Genomic DNA, 27,034 nt, shown 5'->3' on the forward strand with positions numbered 1-27,034 from the left:
TGCCTCCATTTGTGAGTCTCCCTCAGTAGCTTTATGGCTTTCTATAAGTGCCTGTGAAAGTCCATGCTCCTCTGTGTAAATAGGCTTTTTCGGCTCCGAAGCTGTTTTTTTCGGTATTGAAAAAGTCGGGGTTGAGGATGGTCTCAGCTCTGAAAACGATTTTTGAGATTTGAACTCGAAAGAGCAATGTTTGCTGGGCTCAGAGACAAAGCTTCGGCTGGAGTCCGATGGCTTGGGAGGAGTGGCCTTTTTCGGTGCCGAAGTTGTGGGTTGGTCACCGAAGGTCTTTTTTTGGGTCGAGACATGGCCTTCCTGCAGTGGCGTCCCCAAGGCCTTATGTTTGGGCTTGGCTGGGACAGGGGCAGGCGTACTCACGTGCTGTCCTGCCTGACCGGTCTGTCCTCCTCAGACTCCTGCTCGGAGTCGGATCCTCAAACGGAGACAGCAGTCTGCATGATCTCCTCCTCTTTGACATCCAGATGTTTGGTGCTTTTTCATGCCATCTCGAGTCTCCGCGCTCTTCTGTCTCGGAGCGTTTTCTTGGAACGGAAGGATCTGGAGGCCTCACAATTTTCTTCCCGATGGTCTGGGGAAAGGCAGAGATTACAGACGAGATGTTAGTCTGTGTAAGGAAATTTAGCGTGGCACCGAGGACAAAAGCGGAATGGAGTCCGGTCCATGAGTCTTCCACGCGCTCAGCCCGACTAGGCCCGAGTTGGGCGCAGGCGCCCCGAAGGGCGAGTAAAGATGTTTGATCCGACGGTACCGAAGTGTCGATAGAAGACGGAACGCGATCGAAACAATACCGACAATAAATAGTGAGTTTTGAAACTTTTCCGACTCGAACTATCGGAGTGAAAGGAAACACGTCCGAACCTGAAGGCAGAAAGAAAAGAATCTAACATGGAGTCGATGCCCATGCGCAGTGGAGCCGAAGAGGAGGAGTCACTCGATCCCGTGACTCGAAAACACTTCTTCGAAGAAAAACAACTTGTAACACTCCGAGCCCAACACTAGATGGCAGACGTATGCACAGCATGTATTTTGCAGCTACACATGCCATCGAATATATATATATATATATATATATATATATATATATATATATATATATATATATATATGTATAGTACATATTATATATTTACTGTGTATTTATCTGTTGCCGCTATGTGCTTTTATGGCCCATGTGGCTGAAATAAAGTTCTTGATGATGATTTGAACACTGTTTCACTGACAATGACACTGGCGATGTGATCCTGGCAACCTTAAGGGACACGGCAAAAGCAGCCATAGGGGGGAACTATTATCACACACAGCAACGTTCGAAAGGGTTTCCAAGTTAAGTAGACAGAAGCTTGAAACTCAACTCCTGCAAGCTGAAGCCCAAGACAAGGAATGGAGCACACAGAAGACTTTGAGGGACTTATGCCACATAAGAGGGGAGATGGAACATCTCCTGGTGAAAGAGGCGGCAAATAAACTCCTCTGTATGGGTCAAACATACTACGAACAGGGGGACAAGGCTGACAGCTTATTGACCGATAAAATACTTATAAATTCCGTGCTCAACCACATTCCTGAAATTCATGATAGGGAGGGACAGACTTACACTGCAACACCTGATATAGTGTCAGTCTTCCATGACTAGTATTCAGCACTATTTCAAGCCCAAGCCCTTGATGAACAGCACCAAGACGACTATCTGGGACACTACATGCCTCCTAACTGAAGGGAGTAGTTGGCCCAGCTGGTGGAAGACATTAGTTCAGGCGAGGTTTGAACAGTAATTTGCAATTTCTCCACACGCAAAGCTCCGGGCCAGATGGTATCCCAGCTATGTTTTATGAACCTTTCACACCTTTTTTGACCAAACCCCTGGCAGCCGCTGTTTAACCATTTGTTAACATCAGGCTTGGTTACCAACATGTCGAATGCAGATTTACCTTAAAGAAAGGAAAGACTAGAGTCGTTTGGCAAAGCAGGAACAGTTGGTTTAATTAAACACAGCGTCCGGGAGAGAGCAGTACCGAGTTGGGGTCTGATGACTGTATCTCAAAGTTACAGTTCTGTGCGTCCTTTTATAAAGTTGTTGAAGGGTTATAAAACAATTCTATACATTCTTTGCGCAAAGGAATCTGGGCCTTGTCATGGAGTTGTAAATCTCACCATCTGATAATGTGCACTGGTGGGTCTCGACCTTGCGTGGACAAAATGCAGGCCAGTAGGTAACATGTCAAGATGTCCGGCATATGTGGGGTGGGGGTAATCAGCTGGGGGAGTGAGAGAGAGATGTTTTGATTGGTTGAGTGTTCCTCACTTCATGTGGCCCAGTCTCATAGAACTTTTTTTAGTGTTGCAGCTTACCTAGGGAATCAGTCTGGGTTTTTCATGTTTGCAGGTTTGTCCATGGGCTACGCATTACTCCACCTGTGATCTGCCAATCAGTTGCTTCAAGTCTAGGTTGCAGGGCTTGCCTGACCACATATTTCTGACTCTGGGTTAATGGGACGACATGTAGGGTGGATTTGACAACAGTGATGCAAGTTCATTGTTATACTGGCACACATCATGGCATACATTGACATTGTTTGTATGCATATTAATAGACACAATGCTAGAATCCCATATAACATTGCTTCTAAAACCTCATATATCCCTGACCAATTGTTCTTCACATCGCTCTATAGCGCTTTTAAATTGACGTTAAAATCTTCACATCTATTCTTGTATTGCATCTTCAACATATCTCACCAACAATCATAGTTACACAACTATCAGGCTTACTTTGTAAAAGGCAGGCTAATGAGAACACTTGTTTGGCTGTTTCCCTTCTAGAAGCAGCCAAACATACCCACCAGCCTCTAGCTCTCTTTTGTCTAGATGCTGAGAGAGCGTTTGATAGCGTGGAATTGCAGTAGTTATCAAAGTTCCTGAACAAACCCACATGGGCCCAAAGATGAAAACTTACATTTGAGCCAACTTTTAGAAACCATCGGCCAAGCTGAAGGTTAATGCTAAGTTTTTGCCTTCTATAACCCTTTTGAGGGGCAATCATCAGTAGTGCCCCCTGCCCTTTCAATCTTTGCCCTGTTCATGGAGCCCTTAGTAGCAAAAAATCCAGGGCAGTCCTGTGATCCAAGGAATACATATCGGCGGGAATGAGCACAAGCTTGCTCTCTTTGTGGATGATATACTATGCTTCATTACTAGCCTGGATTCTTCCATCCCGGAGCTGATGAAGGAACTGGATTTGTTTTCAAGAGCTTCTGGCTTTAAAGTAAACTTTACTAAATTCTGGGATATGGGGGTGGCTGATCCGCATGGTAGTCCTGTGTAACTCATTCGGAGGGCTGGATTCCAATGGACAAACTCAGTAATAACTTATCTTGGCTTTCACCTCCCTTCACACACTAAGGACTTTTGCCTAAGCAATATACCCTCATTGCTCAACATCTTGCTTTAAGGACCTCTACCGATGGGGCAAGATAGAAATCTCCTGACTGGGCTGCCTCAGTTGTCTTAAGATGACCTTTATGCCATGCTTGCTTTATGTTCTTCAGACTCTGCCCCTCTCGATACCTAAAATGATGCAAACAAAAATTAGTACTAAAATGCTTAGTTTTGTCTGGGTGGGGAGAAAGTCCCCACAGGTGGCCAGGGCAACCTTATACTGTTTTACGGCTGAGGGAGGCCTGGGGTTTCTTGATGTGTCCACCTACAACAAGCCGGCACAGCTTTTGCCTTTCCTAGATTGGAACTACCCCCCAACTACCAACCATGGGTACAGGTGGAACAGGCTTTCTCACCAGCCCCCTTGGATGGCCTCTTGTGGCTTCCTCCATCCAGGAGCACCCTGGGTCCCCCACTGCTCATGCTAACTTCTACACTACTAGCTTATTGGCATGATGTTCGTTGCAGACAATTATTTCCATCTTATCCCTTCCCCCTTACCCCTTTAGCACCCAGTAGTGATTTCCCACTGGGACTGCTACATCAAGACGTTCTGCTGAGATCAGGGTCCCACCCCTAAATTGTGAGACTTCTACAACAAGGGCAAATTGCGCTCTGAGTCTGTAAGGGAGAAATTTGCCTGACCCAAAGTGCCACGTATCAAGTAGGACAAGCCTTACATTGGGCTGGGCACCAGGCAGCTCGCTTGGCCATGGTGAGGGAGGAAATGCCCATAAAATCACTGTATCTCTCAAACGTCAGACATAAAGGCATCTCGTGGCCAAACCGCTACAGACTTAACCTCTCCCTACCAAAGAAACATGCCTACATGACACAGTAGGAAAGAGAATTTGAGAGGGATATCTCCGAGGAAACATGGGGAACAATTTGGCAACAGGCGTCTAAATACTCAATGTGCCCTTGTCACAAGGAAAACTCCTATAAACTCCTTACACACAAGTATTTGACACTAGTATGGTTACCTAGAATGTTTGGGAGCTTGGATTCTTGCTGGAAGGGGTGTGGGGGAAAAGTAAATTCTTAAACACATGGTGGTCCTGCCCAAGAGTACAGTCATTCTTGGATGAGGTCCTACTTAGCATACGGAGGATAGCCAACATTACAATACCTCGTGATCCACTGCTGGTTCTTTTGGGCACTCCGGGTGCAGAGAGAGCCCTTCTCTCGTTGACACTACATGGTTTATTCCTATCCCATCTTCTTTTAGCTGCACGATTATGCTTAACACAAATATGGAAGCAATCTCAGGCACCCACATTAAATGTATGGTAGGGAATGCTGTGAAATTTATATGCAATGGAAAGGCTCACCAAAATTCTTGAGATAGAGAGGCTAAGTTTGATGCAATATGGCGCCTATTTTTCACACATATTCTACATCAAAACAGTGCAGGGGGCATACATATCACTATGTCTACAACTTTGAAAGCTTCAGACATTTCGGACTTCTCAGACTCTGAAAAAGACCCGCCTTGACGTGCCCGCTCTTTGGGCCCATTCTGTCTGTTGCGTTACACTATCTTGGGGGAGGGGAGACACCCATTGTTCTGTATGACTATTGCTGTCTCCACATGTTTGAAAATGTGTCTTGCTGGGGACAGGAGGAGGGGCAGGGGCAGTTGATTATTTTTGAAGCATTGTTGAATTTCTCTCTGATGCAAATGTAACCTTAGGGGGTGTTGGAGGCAGGTTTTCTTATCTTCTTGTCTCCTATTATATATTTGATGATGTTGCAAAGTGGTCTTGTTCTCTTTCTATTAAAAACGCAAAAAAAAAGTTGTAACACAAAAGTAAGGTTTGCTGTGCAAGAATCACTATCTTTCCAGCTTTCAGAAACAAGCAGATTTGTGTAAAAAAAAATATATATATAATTTAAAAATACTTTTTTTTTCTCCTCAGTTACTGCATCTTGCTAAAATGTAGCACATTTTCCTCATTTTTGTAGTTTCAACCAACTTGTAGTTTCTATTGGAAATAGTCGTGAAATACATTAGTAATCCAGGAAAGCTATACACTTCTGAAAAGTACACAGACTTCTGAATTCAGTAAGGGGTCATGGAACTTTTTCCAAAAGAAACTAATTGTTGGAAAAAAAATAATGAAAGTAGAAAAATACCAATCAATGACATTATTGTCATCTGTAATTTTTGTTATCACAATAGGCAATTTAAAAAAGCAGACTACTGTTACATCAGTCAGACCAATCTAGTCGAAGGGATTCTTAGGATTTGTAGGGTTCCCAAAAACCTGCCGTACTCAAGGCCAACAACTAAACTGCAGCTTATAATTTTTTCATTGTGTACTGACCATGCAGCAATTCATATGTTAAAATCTAATAAATTAAAAATGGGTATGAAGGGAACCCTATGTATTTCTGAAATGCGCACAGGATACGGAGTTCAGAAAGAGTGGTTATTTGTGCAAATGAATTTGGAGCTACTGATACAATCATGTGATTCAGAGGGCGTTTTTGCAAAATGTTCTTTTGTGCACCTTGGCTTATATTTGGAAGCCAAAAATGCAGATAAGTTCAACTAATAATTATGTGTTCCCACACGTCTCCCGTTTGGGCTTAGCTCCTGCTACACAAAACACCGCAAAGAGCGACCTGGTGACATCACATTCAAGCCAGTAAAATCGAGGGTTTTTTATTTTGGAAAAAATACATTTAGAATTCTTTAGAGGCAACTGTTTGGATGGAATCTAGGTTTTTGAAATTAAATAGATCCAAAACTGAGACCCCCCCTTTTAACTCCACCTTCCATGTCTGTGCTGCTCCAGTTATTGTAAATGGTCTCAGATTCATCTTTGGGGGGGTGCCGCTTGTCAAGGTTATCCAAATCAGCTTTTAGTTTAGCTTGTTCGATGCAGGATCGTTCAACTGCTATGATTACCTTGGCAAATGACCGTAACCAATGCTGTTGTCCATTCTGTTCCTAACTTCAAACTTACAAATACTGAAAGAAGAGCTTTTAAGGCCTTAGCTTTTTACGATTTCTTCCACCACCAAGAGACTCCCTGAGGGTATATATCTGCGCTTTACAAAGATCCATGAATAAATAAACACACAACAGCTGACCTGTCGTTATTAGTTCCATATGCCAATAGCTATTCAAACGCCTCTGTCAACTCATTGAAAATGAGACAAGTATACCTGCTTTATAGATTATGAAGTCAGTAGCATAAAGTGCGATCTTGTTATGCTATGAATTGAAATCACATGGAATAATTTTACATCCCTGCCTAAATCACTGTGCAAAGGTCAAACAAAGAAGGAGAAAGGGGGCACCATTGCCTTTTACCTCCTTACGTGGCATCATTGCCTTTTACCTCCTTACGTGGCATCATTGCCTTTTACCTCCTTACGTGGCATCATTGCCTTGTACTACCTCCTTACGTGCAGTATGCAAAATATATCTATCACTGAGACTCATTTTCACCAGCCTAGTGGGGGAAAAGTCTACAATTCCTGAATGACACATATAAACTTATTCCCAAGTCCAAAATGCCCATGTATCGGCCACAGATAAGCCCAATTGAATCTATCAAATGCTTTTGCCAAATTGATACCCATAAAGACTTATGGTGTCTTTATAGGAATGCTGATATCTGTTGCACCAATCAAGTTAAATCGTGTTTAGCAAGAATAAAGGTTTTCAGCCTCTCATGAATAGGAGTGTGAAAAGAATTATGTCTGACGAATAAAGTCTGGCCACTAAAACGTTCACAACCCACTTATGACAATAGTAAGCATATGCTATTTGCCAGTAGATTTCACAATATACAGGATTCTTTGAAGGCTTTAAGATCAATGACAATGTGGCCTGTGTCATACTGTCAGAAGTGCCTTTCCCTAAAATACTGTATAGTCCAACAAGTTTTAACAAAATAAATGTGGCATCTCCTTGGTTTAGAAGATAAGCTGGGAGAGCAAGCGGTGACTTTAAAGAGTGTCCTCTAGTGGAATTCCGTACACCAGAAAACTTTATTTATCTAAATGCTTTTACCTTGACACCACTGGGAGAGCGCAATGTAACCCTACCTTCCTCTAATCTCTGAAGGAGGATAACCAATCAAACATTGCTATAGTGGAAAAGGGAGAAAATGCAACACTAATCCTAATTAAAACACTCACAGGGTTTAGATGAAGGTTGCACATTCAACATCCTCCTTTCTATCACAACCAATAACACATTTTTAAAGAACACTACATAAAGATGAACAGTCTACCCTCCACTCTTAGAACTCAGATTCTCATCCATCACTCAGTGAGTGTATCATTGCCTTTTGACCTTGTACAGTCCTCCATTGCCGTTTGACTGGGTTTGTGCAATATAAATACTACATAGATGCATACATTTGTACCCTGTGAAACTACCACCAATTGTAAAACCCACAGCTAACGCATACGTTTTCACACCATAACACCCAGTGAACAGAGTCGCTATGCAAATGCTGCAATGTACAAAAAAATAAATTAAGATAACATAATAGCGATGACACAATTTTCAGCTGGAACAGTTAAAGCTTTTGAGCTTGCAGAAGAATGAAATGCTTGAGAACTAGTCTTTGGGGAAAAAAACAAATGCTAAGGTCCCTCTAGCAGAGAAACAATGTTCCTTTTGTCTTGATATACTTATAGGAGTCATATAAGATTTGAATAGGTCAGCTCACCCACAGTTTGTGGCATGTGTTATCATTGGTGTCCTATCCATACCATGGTGGTGAAATACAACTTTGCCGGACTCTACTGCTAATCTGGAGCCTTGAGCACTTCTGGGGAAGTGCAGGGATCCAGACATTTTTATAAAAATATCTGGGTATACCACAAGTTTTTCCTTTTAATTAACTGGGTACCCTGGGTATGGTTAAAAACAAATCATATGTGGATTTTTAATTAACATGATGATTCATTGTTGAATGAGAGCACAGCCACAACACATTCTGTGTGCCTTTCTGCTCCCAAAGGGCAGTGCCATCAGCAATTTGCCTTTTCATGGCTATGGTAGAGGGTTTCCATTTTGCTAATTCCAGACTTCTTCTCCAGCCCTGCTGTTCTTGCAGTCCTTTTGAGGCAAAGTCTGCGGTTTTCAGAGACAACAAAGATAGTAGGGACAACACAGCTCATTTCCTGCTTCTCCAGCATCCACATCCGCAAACTGTTTCAAGGTGTTCTTACCGGCTCACTCTTCTGGTGGCAGGATCTGATATTTCCTCCAACAGTGGCAGGCCATCACGACAGACAAGTGGGCCGTCCAAATTGTCTAGTGGAGCTATCCGTTCCCATTCCTTTCTTTCCTTCCACAGTCTTCTGAGTGTCTGATGAGGACCATGTGTCTTATGGTAGGATCTGCAGGCCCTTCTGGCCAATGGTGCCAAAGAGGGGGTTTTTGGCCTCCGAAGGAGGAATTTGGTATTAATCCTGCCATTTCCTTGTGCTGAAGAAGGAAGGAGGCTTCATCATATTTTACATCTTCGCCATCTCAGTGCCTTTCTACAGAAGGACACATTCAGGGTGCTTATGCTAGCCCAGGTCTTGTCTGCCCTAGACTCAGGATTCTGGATGGTGGCATTGGACCTGCAGGATGCTTATTTTCTGTCACTTCCTGCTTGTCCATATGTGCCACCTGCGGTTCATGGTGGGCCAGTTTGCATTCACCAGTTCTCCTCTGGTGTTCACAAAATTGATGGCAGTGGTTGCAGCATACCTTAAGAGGTCGAGGCTACCAGTGTTATCCTACCTCGATGACTAAAGTCAGGCTTGTCCCAGGCAGTCATTGATTCACTCCAAACAGCTGCAAACATCCTAACATCATTGGGGTTCACGTCAAATTGCTGAAGTCAAACTTGACTCCTTTGTAGACACTTCTGTTCATCTGAGGTACTACATACCAGATGACACATATGGCTCTGTAGTGGGACCTTAAATCCCAGTGGGAATAACATCAAGAAAATGTGTTGGGTTGGATCCAGATTTCAGAGGAGACTGTGAAAGATGTGTAGTGGTGGCTGCTGGACTTCAATGGTTGAGGTAAGGAGAGGGGTCTGCAACCTACCCGAGAACTGACTGTGGTCACACATGTATCACTGCTTGGTTGGGGAGGCGATGTGGAAGAGATGGAGATCAGAGGATTCTGCTCTGTGGCGGAAATTAGAATTAATCTATTGGAGTTAAGGGCCATTTCCTTGACGTAGAAGGCCTTCGTACCTACCATCAAAAGAAGGCTGGTGCATGTGTTCATGGACAACCCACCGCAATGTGCTGCTGCAACAAGCGTATGGGATGGGGTTTTGGGTCCTGTGTCGAGAGGCTTTATGCTTCTGGAAGTGGCTGAACCACTAAGGGATTTCTCTGCTGGGGAACCACGTGGCGGGATCTTAAAAACCCAGGCACACCAACTTCAGCGCCTAATGGATCTTGAATCGCAGTTTTACCCAGAGGTGGCAAAGGCTGTCCTCAAGCAAGAGAGAGAACCCTGGCTCAATGTTTTCACCACTGCTGAGAACACTCCTGTGCACTGGTATTTCCAAACAGGTGTCGTTCAGACTCTTTCCTCTAGGGTAGAGCTTGGGACTCCTCCGTGCCTTCCCGCCACTGCCTGTCCTGCCCAGAGTTCTGAAGAAGATCAGGAATGACCTGGACAAAGACATCCTAGTGGCACTGTATTGGTCCAGGAGAGTGTGGTACCTGGAACTCCTGTGCTTGATTATCTGTCCTCTGATCAAACTGCTGCTTCGGGAGGATCTTCTTTCACAGCAGGGCAGGGTGTGGCACTCAGCCCTGCAACACTTTATAACTCCGTGGTTGGAGACTGAGCAGAGGCAGTTGACTTCCTTCGACCTGCAAGCTGAAGTTGTTGATATCATCTTGGCAATGAGCCATCCCTTCTCAAAAATTGGTCTACGTCCCTCATTGAGACAAATTTGTGGATTGCTGTGACACCGACAAATTGACCCATTACAAGCAAAGTTAACTGAAGTTTTATTGTTTGTTCTATCCCTAGCCCAGCAAGGACTTGCTTTAGGCATGAGTAAGGCCTACTCTACTTATCAGCTCTTTCAACTTTTTTGTGGTTTCCAGACCAGTTGTCATTATTCAAATTACACTTTCTGTTGAGATTTGTGAAAAGTTTGCAGCATTTGTTCTCACTAAAACCCTTTGTGATTCCTCAGCCAAACTTAAACTTAGTCCTGACCTTCATGGGCACCACTTTTGAGCAGCTGTGCAGTTGTCCATTGAGATTTATGACAGTAAGACAATCTTTCTCATAGCATTGGCTAGACTTGGGAGTGAACTTTAAGCTCTTGCTGTCCATTCACACTGTACCACTTTATTACCTGATAAATTGGTTTTGAGGACCCGAGCTTAATTTGTACCTAAAGCGGTTAGTCCTTTGTCGACCAATCTATCCCTTCTGGCATTCTTTGCTCCGCCTCATCCCTCTAAGGAGGAAGAGAGACAACATTGTTTGGACCCTAAGGGATCATTGGGCTTCTATCTCAATTGTATCATGGAACATGGATCGATTTGTAGGGCTTTCTGAAGCAAAGCACGGCAAGGTAGTGCAAAAACCGACCATCTGCAAATTAAGTGTACTCTGCATAAAGATCTGCTGGTGAAAAAGAAGCCTCCAAAAGGCTTGCTGACTCATTCCACCAGGGCCAAAGGTGCTACCACTGTGCAAGCACACAGATTATCTGTCCTGGACATAAGGCAAGTGGCTACATGGACATCAGTACACATGTTAATGAAGGACTACTGCCTTGACGAGCAGATCCATTGAGAGGGGCATTTTGCCAGATCAGCCCTGCAGGACTTTTTGGTATGCGCCAGTTCACAGACCCACCACCTTGGGAGGTTCTGCTATGGTATCTATTCGCAAGATGACAAATCTGCAGTTAGAAGTGTCCATCAGAACAACTTGCTTACCTTCGATAACAATTATTTTAATGGATACTCTGTTTAATTGCAGATTTCTCACTGACCCTCGCACCTCCCCCTTCCGTAAACTGGACTCTTCCTTCTAAAAAGGTCCCAATCTAGAGATCTGCACACTATTCATTTCAGCTGCATCTGTATGAGGTAGCAGCTTAGAAAGCAACTGACATCACCATCCGTGAGTGGTGCTTATCTGCGATTCCGCTCATTACTTTACAGCACAACATTTTTGGCTCGGAGCTGCAGGATGCCACTTATCACCCAGCAGAAGAACTGCTCTAAAAGTTTCTGGACCTAGTCTGGCACCTGGGGAATACTTAAAAGGTGAGGAATCTACAGTTGGATTGAATATCCACCAGAAAGAATATTACCAAATGTAAGTAACCTGTTCTTCTTGGTATTAGCTTAAAAAACGTTGGATATATTTATTTTTTTGATATTTTAAAAATGTACATATTGAACAAAATAACAGCCTTAAATGTAACCATAAAACTAGTGGACTAGTGTAAATATGTGAATTTTTGAACTTATTAATGGAACTTTTGTCTTTCAGACTCCTGATAGAACAGATCAGTCCTACAAAATGCCCACTGCACGCTGTGTTCAGCTGATGCTGGTTAGCATTGCCAATAACTTGAAAGAAATCTGGATTGCAGATCAACCATATTTGTGTGTTTGCTACTTATGGCAATATATGCCTACTTGGGCATGGTGGATAACTGGAAAGATTGGCAGAAAAAGAATACAGAACTTTAAAGATGGATTGGTATGTCATTTATTTTACTATTACTTTCGAAGAATGATGTATACATGTTTACATCATAGTGTTTTAACTACTTACCCTAAATATATATTACAATTCTCACCTCTTCAATATAAGCTTCGTTCCCTCTAGCAAATGTTATAATCATCTTAATTAATATTGCTGTCTGTGAAAATTGTTATTGGTTCTGCTCTTTTTCAGGTTGTGGCCCCCAGTTATGTTCCCAGTCACAAATCCGCTCCTGCAAAAAAAGTCCTGTTCCTGCTCAAAGTAATCTGATAACTTAAAGTCTATGTTCAAGGGTAATAAGGCCATACAGGACTCAACTCAGTCTTGCCACTCGAAATCTAGCGAGAGTAAGCATCATGAAATAGATCGCTCTCCCCTGGTGACTTTTGAGTCCAAACCAATGCTGTAATTGGTCCTGAGGTGCCCAGCGGGTCCTGAGTCGCCATTGACCGTGTAGCAAATAGCGGCCTTTAAGGAGACCATGCTGCAAATGTTTGGTATTTTGGCTTCGTTGCCGTGCCTCGTCCTCACAGAGCCGCAGGGATCTCCAGTCTGACATCTGCCAGCAGGCCCACCCCGATAGAGTCTGCCCCTGTACTAATGACGTCAGCTCTTGCACCAAAATCCACACTGGTTTCTTCCCTATTGACACTGATTCCACAGTGCCGATTGTATATCCAGACTCCGGGTTCCAGCCTGCTCCAGGCCTGTGTCACGCTGTGAAATCACAAAAGCACAACCAGTGATTATACAAACTGAATCCAATCCCAGATCTCTCACTCGACATCAGTATCAGTAAAGGGTTCAAGCACACTGATGAATATGAAGAATTGGACAGATTAGTGGCTCCTCCTTATACTTTTGATGTGTTGCATCAAGACTTACAAATTGCCAATGGGCTGGACACATCGCCTGAAACCAAGCTAGACTCCCTACTTGGGCCACCAATTGAAGAAAGTGCTTTGTTTACAGTGCTGTTTTAAATGCATTCACTGAGAGTCTTAAACAAGGGCCAGCCTCATCGGAGCTATTATTACAATTTGATGAAGCTCTTACTGAGCCTTCTGGCTACATGGTGCAAGCCCTACCTGCCTACGTCAGTCAGTCAGCGTGGGTCTAGGCGACACAGACCGGCTCCCAGCGACCTGGACTTCCTGATCAAGCATCCTACACAGTAGAGTCTCATTGGTCAAGCATAAAAAATAAGGCCAATCTGAATTCTCTCCCAGCGAGTCTGCCGGATAGAGATTCAAAAAGACTTTTGGAGAGAGAATGTTTTATATGGCTAGTCTATCCCTTCGACATATCAATGAAATTTGTCTCTTGGATAGGTAAATTCAGGCATTGTGAGATATGGCCATTGATACCTTGCTGGCCTTCACAAAGAGCCTCATTTTCCCCAACAATAAATGATGGTCAGGATGCAGCTAAATATGTGCAGGGAGCTAGACTGGACACTACATTCTCCATCATCAGAGCTGCTGGCACACTGTCAAATGGCATGCCTGGGTGAGACCATATGGGTCTTCTGGGGTTGTACAGGCATTCCCAATAGAGATGCCCTTTGTTGGCTCAAAGATCGGTGTTATAAAAGCTGATTCAGCCCTGGAACATTTCAAGGACAATCATGTCACAGCATGTTCTCTGAGGCTTGACACCGCCAAACAACTTCTCCACCAATACTGACAATTCAGAGGCTATACTAGGGGTTAGCTTACAGACAACTCCAGCCCTCACAATTTGAACTGCAAAAGTCGACCGTCCTTTCAAAGCCTCGCTGTTGCATCTATTCAAAATGTTCAAACCAGCATGGGCAGTAATCCCTAGATTCTTCCCTCCCGTATCACAGGTGGCTACTAAGTCACTTTAGATTGCCCACTCAGGGTCACTCCTGGTCAGTGTGAGGCAGCGTACAGAATTTTCTCCCCGCCTGGAGATCCATTTTGTCAGACAGATTGATTCTACAGATTGTTCAGAGGGACCATAGCTTGCACTTTTTCTCCCCACCCCACTTTCCTCCTATATCGGAGTGACTCTAGGAGGAGCACTTCACAATTCTGATGCAGGAAATCAACCTTCTGTAGTCCAAGGGTCCATCAAGAAGGTACCAAACTTGGAGAAGGGTGAAGATGCACCTTGCTTTACTTTTGTTCGCCCTCTGAGCAGGCTTCCACTTCAGCAGGGCCTCCATTCTCAGCAACATGGTAGGTTCCTACATAAGTGTCCATAACCTATACCTCTATTTGTTTTCTTTGAGCTGCGATACCTAAATGCATTTGACTTGCCGATTGAAGCTGTTGAAGTCATTCTTGCACCCGAGCCCACTTCCACTAACTTAATTTTCCCTGGGCACTGGTATAAAGTTGCCACTTGGTGTGGCTCTCGCAACACTGACCCCTTATAAGCCAAACTTTGTGATGTTCTTTTGTTCGCTATTTTATCAGCGCAGCAAGGCAATTCAGTGGCCTCAGTGAAAGGTTATTTATGGGCCTTTTTGGTCTTCCTGTTCTTACCGGACAACTATTTTTGTTTATTTTGCATGTTGTGATACATCTTATATAGAGCTGTAGCAACTTATTATGCCCCAGTACGACCAGAATTTGATTTTGACATTGCTCATGTGCACACCCTTTGAGCCGGAGCCAGTGCACAACTGTCCTTTAGGACAACTATCACTGAAAACGGTGCTCCTCATTGCAATTATGTCAGCAGGTTGCATATGAGAAGTTCGGTACAGCAGCTCTGTCACCTTTCTGAAGGAATTGTTACTGAGGACCAGGGCGGCCTTCCTACCAAAGGTTATGACTCCTCCATGTTATATATGCTTCACCAGATTATCTGCTTGGCTCTGAAGGGTTCTGAAGTTCTATAACAAACACACAAAAGACCATTGCAAGGAAGATTAGCTCTTTTTCGGGTTTCTTTGGGGGCAGAAAGAGAAGACCATAGCACACATTATTTTTCAGATACATTTTTCGCAAAGAAAGTTATTTTGTAAGATATTTTTACTGAAAAACTCACCTTTGTAGATTTTGTTCTCACAAATGTTAAAAGTTTAGAATTGCCCTTGCATATTAAAACACTGCTGCCTCAGCACATTTTTTTCACTTCCAGGCTACAGAGGACCGGAAAGTCTAAGATACACCTCAACATAGAATCCAAGTTTGACACTTTCATATAATGCAGAAAAATGTCTGAACAATTTTCTCAGTTGCTTGTCAGATGTCGAAATTACACTTCTTTGTAATTCAATTAGTTACATACAAGAAATGAACCAAACCTATACAGTGTTTAAGCCTCTGACGACCCCTATAGAGAATAGCTTTGACCTGGACAGTTAATTTTGTGCAGGCTAATATGGAGGAGATTCTGTAACGTTGATGTAGAGCATGTAATCAGAGACAAACATGGATTCTTGTGGAAAAGGAAATTAGGGAGGATGTGAAGCTCTAATATCATTGACTGATGAGGGATAAACTGAAACCCCATCCCCACAAAAGTGCTGTCCAGTCTGAGCAACAAAGACGCTGGCCTGGGCCAACGAGGAGAGTCCCTCATTATATGTCCACTGATCAAGAACTGAATTGAATATTAAATTGTAAAGTGTGCTGTTATGGGTGTGCTGAAAAGGCAATTACAAATCAAAGTTTGAAAAGATATGTTTCACGTTTTTTACTAATGTATTAATAGGACATGGTGATTCAGAGATCCTGGTAAGGGGGTCTCTGTATTTTGAGGCCAGGTAGGTAAACAAGCGTCCCCCAAGACATGTATGCGAAAATCGTGGAACAAGAATCAAGTTGGCATTGATTGGAGACCGTGAGCAGGGGGTTAATGCACATTTCTCTCTGTTGTAAAATGGTGTGGAATTGGTAGTGCTTTTATGAATCGGTCATAAGGATTTCAACGTTGACATTTTACCATTCAGGAGCCAGTGGGAGACTAAAAAGGTGAGAGGGTACAGATTGCCATTTTGGCTGATTTAACAGACAGTAAGCTGCAGCTTTCTTCACCACCCGAAAATAATGAAGTAAATAGTGAGGGAAACAAAATTCAATGGAATTGGTGTAGTGCAGTTGGGAGGTGATCATTGATTGTACTACTGTTTACAGTAGGAAAATGGAAGAAAATAAATAATTACCTGAGCCTTTAAAGGCATATAAACCAGGCGGCAACTACCTGGTTGACTTGGTTAACCAAAGGCGAATTATGGTTGAATATGACCCATAGATTTATAACCGTTGAAGTCAGAATGAGTGCATTTCTGAAGTCTGATGGCCACCAGACAGGTGACCATAAGGATGTTTGCTTGTCAGACATCAGAACTTCTGTCTTATCACGGTTATGCTTAGGATAATTGTGGTTAATTTATTCAGGGCAGTGGTCATACAAGCACTGAATCTGTTCTCGGTGAGAATGTTGACTCCCGACATTGAGATAAAGATTTGTTGTGTTATCTGCAAATGACACATTATGACTGGATTTAGAAATCAAATGATGGAACTAGGGCTACCAGAGGGGCTACATAGACAGTTTGAGGAACTAGGGAAAAGCAAGAGGGTTAGGAGTGAAAGGAGGTAGAAGGATTGACTGAGTTTGGATTGATAGAAATGACTGAAACCGGCTAATGTTTAATGAGCTGAATGCAAGCAGAATTGAGGTCGAACTGCGAAGTTTATTGTCAAATTTCGTCGCGATAAAAATCGAAAATACCAAGGGTGCACACTGGTTTTCAACTTTGGATTTAAAGTCCGCTTATCACGAGGTGCAGTTTACATCTAGAATGCAATAAATTACCAACTTTTATTACTCTCATTGGATGCTTAAAATTTTTAAGAGTTAATTTTGGCCTAGCATCAGCAGTTGCCATGTTCCAGAGACTCATGAGAAATCTATGCGAGGGAGTAGATACAGTTATGTTTTTCCAGGACCAAATACTTATAGGTGTTTCAAGAGAGGAACATGACAATAAGTTGTGAAAAGTCCTGAGAATTTCAGAACAATAAGGGCCGAAAGTAGAATTTGGAAAGTGTAAATTTGCAAAAAGGAGGTAACATATTTAGGGCATAACAACAGCAGAAAGGGAATTAAACCTAAGCAATTGCTAGTTGATGCAATTTGTAATGCTCCATCACCATCAAGAAAGGATGATGTCAAAGCGTTCCTGGGCTTAGTGGAGTTCTACTCAAAATTTGTACATAATATTGCTGAGAAAACATATTGCACCAGGAACCTGCTAAAAAATACTGTTAAGTTCATATGGTCTATTGAATGCCAAAGGGAGTTTATGTCTTAATGATATTTGCAATTGTTGTGGGTTCCCTTTAGCGCATAGATTGGGCATCCTTATTTTGGCTCTTGGCCCATAGTCTGTGCCCATTAACATGCATATACATTGTCTTCATTTTATTATATTTTTGCACAGCTCACGCTTCAGCTTGTTGTTTTATATTTTAGCAGCTGCCTTTCCGAGAAGGCATAGTTGCTTGTGTTTTACATTTACCAGTGTTTTGCACGGGTTTCACTTCGTGCCCTGTTCAAGACTGTCATGTGTTGTAGACAAATGTTTACCTAGTATTGTTGCTGCAAGAGTTATGGAGTCAACCTTTAACCAAATACATATTATCACATCAGGTCTGTTCTTAGAGGGGAGGGGGGTGTTGTGTGTGGGTGTGTGTGTGTATGTATGTGCGTGCGTGTATGCAGGTGTGTGTTGCGTGTTGTATGTGTGTGCATGTTTGGGGGTGAGTGTGTGAATACGTGTCTGCATGTATGTATGTGTGTTCAGGTGTGTGTGAGTGGATGTATGCCTGCATGAATGAATGTGGAAATGGGTGTGTGTATGTGTGTGTGACGGGAGAGGCTTGTATGAGGGGGGGTCTGGAGAGGAAGGGTGGTGGGGGAGCTGGGGAGGGGGGGTGGGGAAGATCCTATCAGTGACAGGGAAGGGATTCCCTGTAACTGATAGTGCCTGGCGCCATGGTTTTCAGCCACGAAAACCATGGCGGTAGGCGGGGTCAGTATCCCGCAGGCGGTCAAGTGACATCCGCCGGGCTGGAGATTGAGTTCTCCAGCCCGGTGGCCATTACCGCTGTGACAATCTGTGTGGTACATTGGCGGTTTGGCTTCAGCCAAACTGCCAATGTCCTAATATGGAGGAAAGTACCGCCAGCCTGTTGCCAGTACTTTCCTCCATATTACCGCCGGGGTCGTAATGACCCCCTAAGTGTTTATTTCTGAAAGAGAGCACTCTATTCAAGTTCTGTGTATTATAATCAGTCTGTCCCCAGGTCTGAGATGGTGGCCACAGTGAAGAATGGTTTAACCTTGAAGAAGTTTGGCAGCAGTATCAGGACTGGATGTATATCCTTCAGCCAGGGTTTAGTTCAGGTTAGGACATCTGACTGTTGAGAAGTAAGAAACAAAAAGATCATGGGGAAACTATGTAGCAAACAACAATTATTACCCTGCCTGCACACATCCATGTATCTTGCAGACAGAGCCCTAATCTTTGAACATGAATAAAGGTAGCAGCTTACAAAAATGTACATAACTTGAAAGCAGAGGGCTGCCACCATCAGTACCACAGAAATGTAATTAAAAACAATGGGGAGTAACACATTTCCTAGGGGAACTACGATGCCTATAATTCCGGACAAAAAGCACACATAGGAAGTGTTTAGAGAACCCTGCAAGAACAGATTGATATTTTAGACCATACATCTCTGCCATGCCAAAATAATGTTGAGTACCAGTTCCATATTGCTTTGAATTCAAAATTGCATATATCTTTATGATCACATCTTATTGCTACAAAAATATATATTTATGGGTTTACTTTTCTGAGAATTTTGTCTGTTTATTACAAGGTAGACCCATTACTCTTTTAAAATTCCCCAACTATATAACCACTTCTTTTCCAGCAGTGCAAAGGTTGTGGGGGAGGTAGCAATCGGGAATCAATTTAACAATAACTAATTTCATTGTTAGGGAAATTGCGTCTATGAACCATTCTCAGGTCCAGATCACAGCAGGAGCACCCTACCCTACTCTCTATATCTAATTATTGGGCTCAAAAAGTGTGCAATTCTGCTTGTACCACTATACTTCATATCCCATTCTTCTTTTTAAGAGGTGATACTGCACCTCTCCATTTTTGACTAGCTTAAAGAAAAATGTGAAACAATGCAAAGAAATCAATGTTTTTCTCTTTCTGCAACTGTAAAAAATAGAACAAAGTGGTGATGAGGATGGGCTTTGTTTTACAGTTAATTTAAAGTAATATTAAATTGTGATCCTTAGATAAGTGTTTTTATTCAAATATTTTCCTACATACTGAAATAACAGGGATGTTGAATTCCTATAGCTTGATGCCCAGGACATATTGTTTGGGGTGAAGGGCAACACGTTTTTATATTTATTTTGGCCTTGGGATAAGGAGGCTCAACCCCCTGCAGGAACCCTTTGGCTGCCAGTTTAGAGTACCACATTATGGATCATGGAAGGGTACTGTCTATAGTAAAGGTAACATTTGTGTCTGTATGTTAATGCTTTTCAAACTTGTATTTATGGTTCATTAATGCAAAGCCTTTATTATTAGTGGACTAAGGAAATGCTATAAGCTCGGACTGCTCTACTGATAGTAGTTCCTGTATAAAAATGTGTGCACATGTTTGCAGAGTTTAACATATGAGGCTATGCATAATGCTTCCAGAATGCTCTTTAATTAGATGCAAATATTAGCAAAAGCTTGAAAGCAACATTGAGAAGTTGTTGCATTCAAAATCAAAACATTCATTAAAAAATGCAACTAGGAAAGAAACGTTTTGCTAAACTACTGTGACATTTTAGGTACTGTTTCTTTGAAGTATCATTTAGTAAATGTGCTGAGGCATGCTAGTATTTCCCAAAAATATATCCATAATGGAAAAATCAGTGTAACCAGTTTCAACAATATTATGGGAAATATGAAAATAAAAAAGCATTGGCAAAGCCAGGTGATTCAACCATGGTCATCAGCCTTTTGGTTAGTCAATTCGTGATTTATTTTGACATGGTTTTTGTAAAACTTTATTGTTGTGGGAGCTGCTGGGCCTTCATTATTACAACAAACACTAGCATAAAGTAAAAATATTTATGGTCTCAAAAAGCACACATTGCCACCATAGGTCCTGGAATTGAACAAAACTACTTTGTGTGCCTATATGCTCCTTATGAAACAGCACAAATCTGTCCCTCATAGTGAAGCCAGCCAATAGAGAGATAGAGAAGGCATTTTAATAAAAACAGGTGATCTTGTTTTATGCCAGGCCTAATTAGGAGCCAGGTTTTTAAAGGAAGTTACAAAATGCACCCATGGTATACATTCTTGCATTAGTACATATTTATGCAAGTAGGCCAGAAAATGGAAATGTAAAAAAACTAAAAACTGTGAACTGCATTTTAGCTCAAGCAAATATGTATGTGTAGATTTGCATATGCGAAATCCTTCAATTACTTTTTTCCCAACTGTTAGGAATACATTTCAGAGCTTTCTCAGTGTGGAAAAAGAGTAGAGAAGAGCTGGCAAAAAACCCTACAACATGCAAGTTTATAGGTTTGCACAGACTTAATAGGGCATTCAGCTCCTAAAACTATTGCTTACTGCTACCTACAGCCCCAGTATGTACGTCTGTGGAAAGGTCCCAAAATAAGGGATTTGCTAGTATTTAAACCATACTATAGTATGAGTCCTGCCATAATCAGAGAGGCTATTATCAGAGCCCTTATATATTGAGATTGCTGCCATAATTTGTCGCTGCACTACATGGCAGCAAAGGGACAAGTGCATTTTTTTACAGGACAAGTAGATTTGTAAAGCAACCTGTCCCATGGACAAGAAGATATTTTAATAAATTCCACACCCCTGAATAACAATAAATAATCTGACCTTCCCACACTCTAGGCTCTGCAAATAATATTAATTTAAGTTACTTGATACAATAGTAACCTTTACAATTATTTGTTATCCCCTGTGTTGTTCAGTAATGTAAATCAAGTTTAGAATTGTCTAGGATGTGCATCACCCTCACTTTTGTGGGGAATAGTAGCTCTTTACAGTCTTTTCCAAAAGACAGGTAATAGTCCTTATTGCTTCTTGAAGTCCTTTCCTTTTACTTGAGCAGCTTTTGCGATCTTTTCGTTCCAAATTACTCCCACATTTATCTATCCGGCTATTTTCTGTTGGGACAATAGACGAGCCCCACAACCGCAGTATAGTTTGCTTCCCTGCTAATAGCATGTGTGAAATGAGTTTTCCCTTCATGCCACACAGGGGGTAGATTTCCTCAGATGACCTGTCTAGGATTATCACCTCTGGGTGATCCCTTAACCACCAAAATAGTTTGTAGCACTCCCTGACAGAAGGGTCTCATCTGTGAGCAGGATCATAAAAGGTGTGTCAGTGACTCCTTACTCCCAGAGTCCATGGGAGTAGATCTCCATGGGGTGTCTCATGATCCCTTCATCCCTTGTATATCAGTAAAACCTTTTCACCATAGTTTCCCTTCCCCCAGTATGGGTTATGAAATTATTAGTTTATGTAAGGATATCATTCTGTTGGCCCTTGTGTAAGGTTATTTTTAATTGTTTCTCCTATGTTTTCTGAAAGGGAAGTTCCTCCTCATCTGCAGCCCTATTTAACAGTTTGTAGATATGTGAAATTGCGTGTTTTTCGCTTTCACTAGAGAGGAAATATTTCTCAAATGGTGACATTTTTCTCATTGCTCTGTGCTTAACTATGAGTTGCTATACCGAGTGTCTCAACTGAAGGTATCAGTCAGAAGTGTGCTTCCTCCAGCAGATCAGTCAGGCTTCAGTTGTTCAACGGGCTTCACTTCACCCATACATATCATGCCACATAAAGCTTTGCTGCCCCCTTGTAGGAGGCTGGCCTTGTTACACCGCAGCGCTCGCTGCGGCCGCGGGCTCAGGTTGCCGCGGCGCGGCACGTTAATTTTGCCGCGGCCGACGCCCGGGCCGCGGTAGACGCCGAGGCAGACACCCAGGTCGCGGGGGTCGCCGCGGCTCCGGCGAGGGCCATAAAGGCTCCAGGGGGCCGGTCTGGGGGTCACGGCGCTCGCCGCTCCCCCTTTTTCAAGTTCTGCCTTAAAGGCAGACGCGGCAGAGCCTGAAACCCCGAGGGGGTTTCAGGCATGGCCGCACACAGCGCATTATGCGCTTAACATTTATTTCTCTTGCATGTATTCACCTGCCCACCACCACTTACCGATGTTCCTAGGACAAACCGAACCCTTACACTGGGGGTTCTTTATACTTGCCTTTTTTCTCTTCCCAGCATGCTTACCACTTCCTCTCTACCCAGCATGCATTGTCTAACACACATACCTAATTCATTACTGTTTTCTTTTCCCCAATCCAAGATGGCGGTGTTCTACTTCCTGTTTCCTGTTTCCTGTCCAGGGGTATTTAAGGGGATTCCAACTGCCTGTTCATTGCGTTGCAACACTCCTTGGTGATAGTCACGCTCCTATTTGATATCCTTCTGCGAATCCTGTCTGTTCCTGATTTGCTTTGTTTTCCTGCCTTCCTGAACTGCGGTCCTAATACCCTGGTGTCCACCTTTCGTTTCAGGGAGTTCCTGTGGAGGTTTTTTACCCTACTGGGGTTTTTCCTCTGGGACTCCTTCTGGAGGGCACGGACTGTAGTGGTTCGCTCATACCAAACAGCACCGTGGCTACCGGAAGGGGTCACCCCTACCTCGGCCAGAGCAGAACCCGTCGGAACAAGGACCGTTCCCCTACGCCTCTCCGCTGCGAGGGTAAGACCGTTGAGAACCGCGACAGATTGCAACGCCCACAATTCCTGTTGCAGTCCGGAACTATGGATAACCCAGTGGTAAACACGGAACCTACTAACCAGGACCTGCTGGCGACGATACAACAACAGGCTCAAGAACTCCAGCAATTACGTACTGAGAATACTGTTTATCGACAAACCTTTGCCTCCAGGACCACAGATGTCCCTGCAGTAGCCGCCTCTACACCTCGATTTTCCGGGGATCCCACCACATTAAAAGAATTCCTGGATGCCTTAACGGTGTACTTTGCCTTTCGCCCCTCGCAATTTGTACAAGATAAGACCAAGGTGGGGTATTTGATTAGTGCCTTATCAGGACCAGCCTTGGCCTGGGCCACACCTCTAGTAACCAGAAACGATCCCTGTCTATCTAATTATTCCACCTTTATCACTACTTTTAAACAGATGTTTGAACGCCCTGGACTCGAGGCGTCAGCAGAAGAGGCTCTTTGCGAAGTCCAACAAGGGAGTCAGGATGTATTACAATACATCACCCGTTTCAGACAATTAGCTGCAGAAACAACCTGGGTGGAACGTACCTTGGTGACACTCTTCCGTAGAGGTCTAAGAGAGGACATCAAAGATGAACTAGTACATTCTGCCAGGATAGAAAACCTCAAAGGGTTGATGGACCAAGCACTAACTATAGAGTATCGGTTAAATGAACGACGAATGGAGAAAAAGAAGAGTCGTTTGCCTTTTCACTCAGTACCATCTCGTCCCTTCGCCCATCGTTCCGAGGAAGCCCGCTCTGAATCCAAAGGGAATACCGAGGAAGAGCCCATGCAGATTGACACAGCTCGCGGACCTCTATCCGCCAGCGAAAGGGAACATAGACGAAGGAAGGGGCTTTGCCCATATTGTGGTGCAGCTGGTCACCTAATTCGCGCCTGCCCCATTCGTCCAACCAAGCCCTTGGGAAACGCCAACTCCCGTCCCCAGTAAGAAGGGTGAGGACGGGATATCGTGATATACCTTCTATTTGCTCTTCCAGGGAGGAAGGAACTGCTCTTTTTCTCTTACCAGTTATCCTCCATTTAACTGATGGCCGCGAAGCAAGAACTTTGGCTTTATTGGATTGCGGAGCCAGTGGCCTATATTTAGATGAAACCTGGGCCAAAGAACAACAAATAACACAAATACCCAAAGAAATACCAGAACAGGTACATACTGTTGATGGGTCACTCTTGGCCTCTGGACCGGTACAATACACCACCCCTACTTTCTGTTTACAGTTCGGTAAACATCAGGAAATTCTCTCGTTTGACTTAATCTCATCACCATACCATGTCATGATCCTGGGAATTCCATGGCTTACACGGCACAATCCTTACATCAACTGGGAAACAAAAACCATTTCGTTATCCTCCCATTTTTGTCAACACCATTGCTATCCGGCCGGGGATTATTGGTCCCCAAAAAGTCTCTCAACAGCACCTGCCCAGGTGGGAGGATCCATTAATGTTCTACAGGGAGTTCCCAGACAGTATCAGGACTATATCGATGTATTCCAGAAGCCAGAAAGACCTGAATTGCCACCCCACAGAGAATACGACTGTGCCATTTCTTTAGAGCCAGACACTGTAGTTCCTTTTGGGCGGATGTACTCCCTCACCGAACCAGAGAAACAAATTCTGAAGGAGTACCTAGATGAGAATCTACAAAGTGGGTTAATAACTCCCTCCTCTTCACCCGCCGGGGCTCCTCTTTTCTTTGTACCAAAGAAAACCAAAGACCTGCGTCCCTGTATCGACTTCAGAGGGTTAAACAGGATCACTATCAAAGACCGGTATCCGCTACCCCTCATCAAAGACATCTTAGAAGCAGTCAGAGGAGCCAAGAGGTTCACTAAGCTGGATCTCCGAGGAGCCTATCATCTGCTAAGAGTCAGAGAAGGTGATGAGTGGAAGACCGCCTTTAGAACACCTTTTGGTCACTACGAATATAGAGTAATGCCCTTCGGACTCACTAATGCCCCGTCCATCTTTCAAAGATTCATGGATTCTATCTTTTCTGATCTTTTGCAACAAACAGTGGTAGTGTATCTTGACGATATCCTAATTTATTCGGTTCATCCAGAGGAACATTCCAAACACGTCCGCCAAGTCTTAGAAAGACTCCGACAACATCATTTGTTCTGTAAGCCTGAAAAATGCGAATTTGATCAGATAGAAGTGAAATATTTGGGATACTGTATAGACCAAACCGGAATTGCCATGGACTCAGACAAAGTACAGGCTATATTGAACTGGCCATCTCCTTCTTCCATCAAGGAGACTCAATGTTTTCTGGGACTAGCCAACTTCTACCGGCAGTTCATAGCAGACTTTGCCCAGAGAACCAGCTTCATTACTCAAACCCTCAAAAAGGAACACCTAAAGAAAGGTTTTTGTTGGACACCAGGCGCTGAGTCAGCTTTTCAGGACTTAAAGAAAGCCTTTAGTCAAGCCCCTATTCTTCGACACCCAGACACTAGCAAACAATTCATTGTTGTCACAGACGCCTCAGAAAGAGCCATTGGGGCTGCCTTGTTACAAAGACAAGACGATGATGACCTAGAACACCCTGTATTCTATCTATCCCACATTCTATCTGATTCTGAGCGAAACTATTCCGTGCTAGAACGCGAATTACTCGCCTTAAAGGTCGCGTGCACTGAATGGAGACACTTTTTGATGGGATCAAAGGAGCCCTTCGAAGCCCGGACCGATCATAGAAATCTACAGTGTTTAAGAAATTTCCAGTGCCAAAATAGCCGGCAAGCTCGATGGGCCTTCTTCTTCAGCCAGTATGATTTCTATATCACCTACATCCCTGGTTCTCAGAACATCCTGGCGGATGCCCTGTCCCGACGTTATCCTGGGTGCGGTGATTCCACGGTTCAAAACTTATTCGACAACAATAAAATCATAGGGGTAGCACAGACCTTTTTAGATCAAGTTAAGTCTGAATATGCCCGTCTACACGAAACAGAACTAAAGAGGTTACGTCCACAGCTGCACATAGATCATGACTACTATTATCATGATAAGGCCCTGTTTTTACCCACTAAAACAGTGCAAATCGAAGCCTTACACATGTGCCATGATTCTCCTATTGCGGGTCATCGAGGAGTGAAAGCGACTCAAGATCTTTTGCTTCGCTCTTTCTGGTGGCCAACTCTCAAGGCTGACACTGAGGCATATGTGTTATCCTGTCCTACATGTGCTCAAGCCAAGACACCCCGAACCAGACCTGTGGGCTTACTCCGCCCATTACCTGTTCCCCCAGGCCCATGGCTTACCATATCCACCGATTTTATGTGCGCCTTACCTTCCTCAATGGGAAACCACGTCATAATGGTAACTGTGGACTCCTTCACCAAGAGGGCCCACTTCACGGCCTTGAGAAAGTTACCCACGGCAAAGGAGTTAAGTCAGGTCTTTACTCAAGAAATTTTCAGGCTACATGGGCTACCCCAAGTTATTATATCAGACAGAGGTCCCCAATATATCTCCCGTTTCTGGAACCAATTCTGCAAGATCTTGGGGATCCAGGTGGCCTTGTCATCCGGGTTCCACCCTCAAACCAATGGACAAACAGAACAACTCAATCAGGGTCTCGAGCAGTACTTACGTAGCTTCTGTAACGCTACACAAAGTAATTGGGCTCCCTACTTACCGCTTGCCGAATTCTCCTATAATAACTCTCTACACAGTGCCTCTAAAGTCTCTCCTTTCTATGGCTCCTATGGTTTCCATCCCAGGGCCTTCCCAACTCCCCTGAGAGACAACTCCAACCTTCCCGCCATCTCCTCTTTCGTTCGACAGCTACGGGGTATACAGCGAATTATCCATTCTAACCTTGTGTCCACCAAGTCCCGCATGAAGACAATAGCAGATAGGAGACGCTGTGCGGCTCCTCTATATCAAGTCCATGATAAGGTCTGGCTCTCCTCTAGATTCCTACCTCTCCGACTCACCCAAAACAAATTCAAGCCCCGCTTTTATGGTC

At 43.5% G+C, this 27,034-nt stretch overlaps 1 protein-coding gene across 1 annotated transcript in view; it reads left to right on the forward strand.

The window, feature by feature from the left end:
• Nucleotides 1-27,034, forward strand: part of DHRS7 (dehydrogenase/reductase 7) — a 298,966-nt gene that overhangs the window by 250,731 nt on the left and 21,201 nt on the right. Inside the window, exon 6 of the mRNA XM_069207421.1 lies at nucleotides 11,966-12,178. Within this exon, the coding sequence (XP_069063522.1) occupies nucleotides 11,966-12,178 (213 nt within the window). The remainder of the gene's footprint in view (nucleotides 1-11,965; nucleotides 12,179-27,034) is intronic.

Source organism: Pleurodeles waltl, chromosome 9 (genome assembly GCF_031143425.1).
Source record: "Pleurodeles waltl isolate 20211129_DDA chromosome 9, aPleWal1.hap1.20221129, whole genome shotgun sequence".
Lineage (NCBI taxonomy): Eukaryota > Metazoa > Chordata > Amphibia > Caudata > Salamandridae > Pleurodeles > Pleurodeles waltl.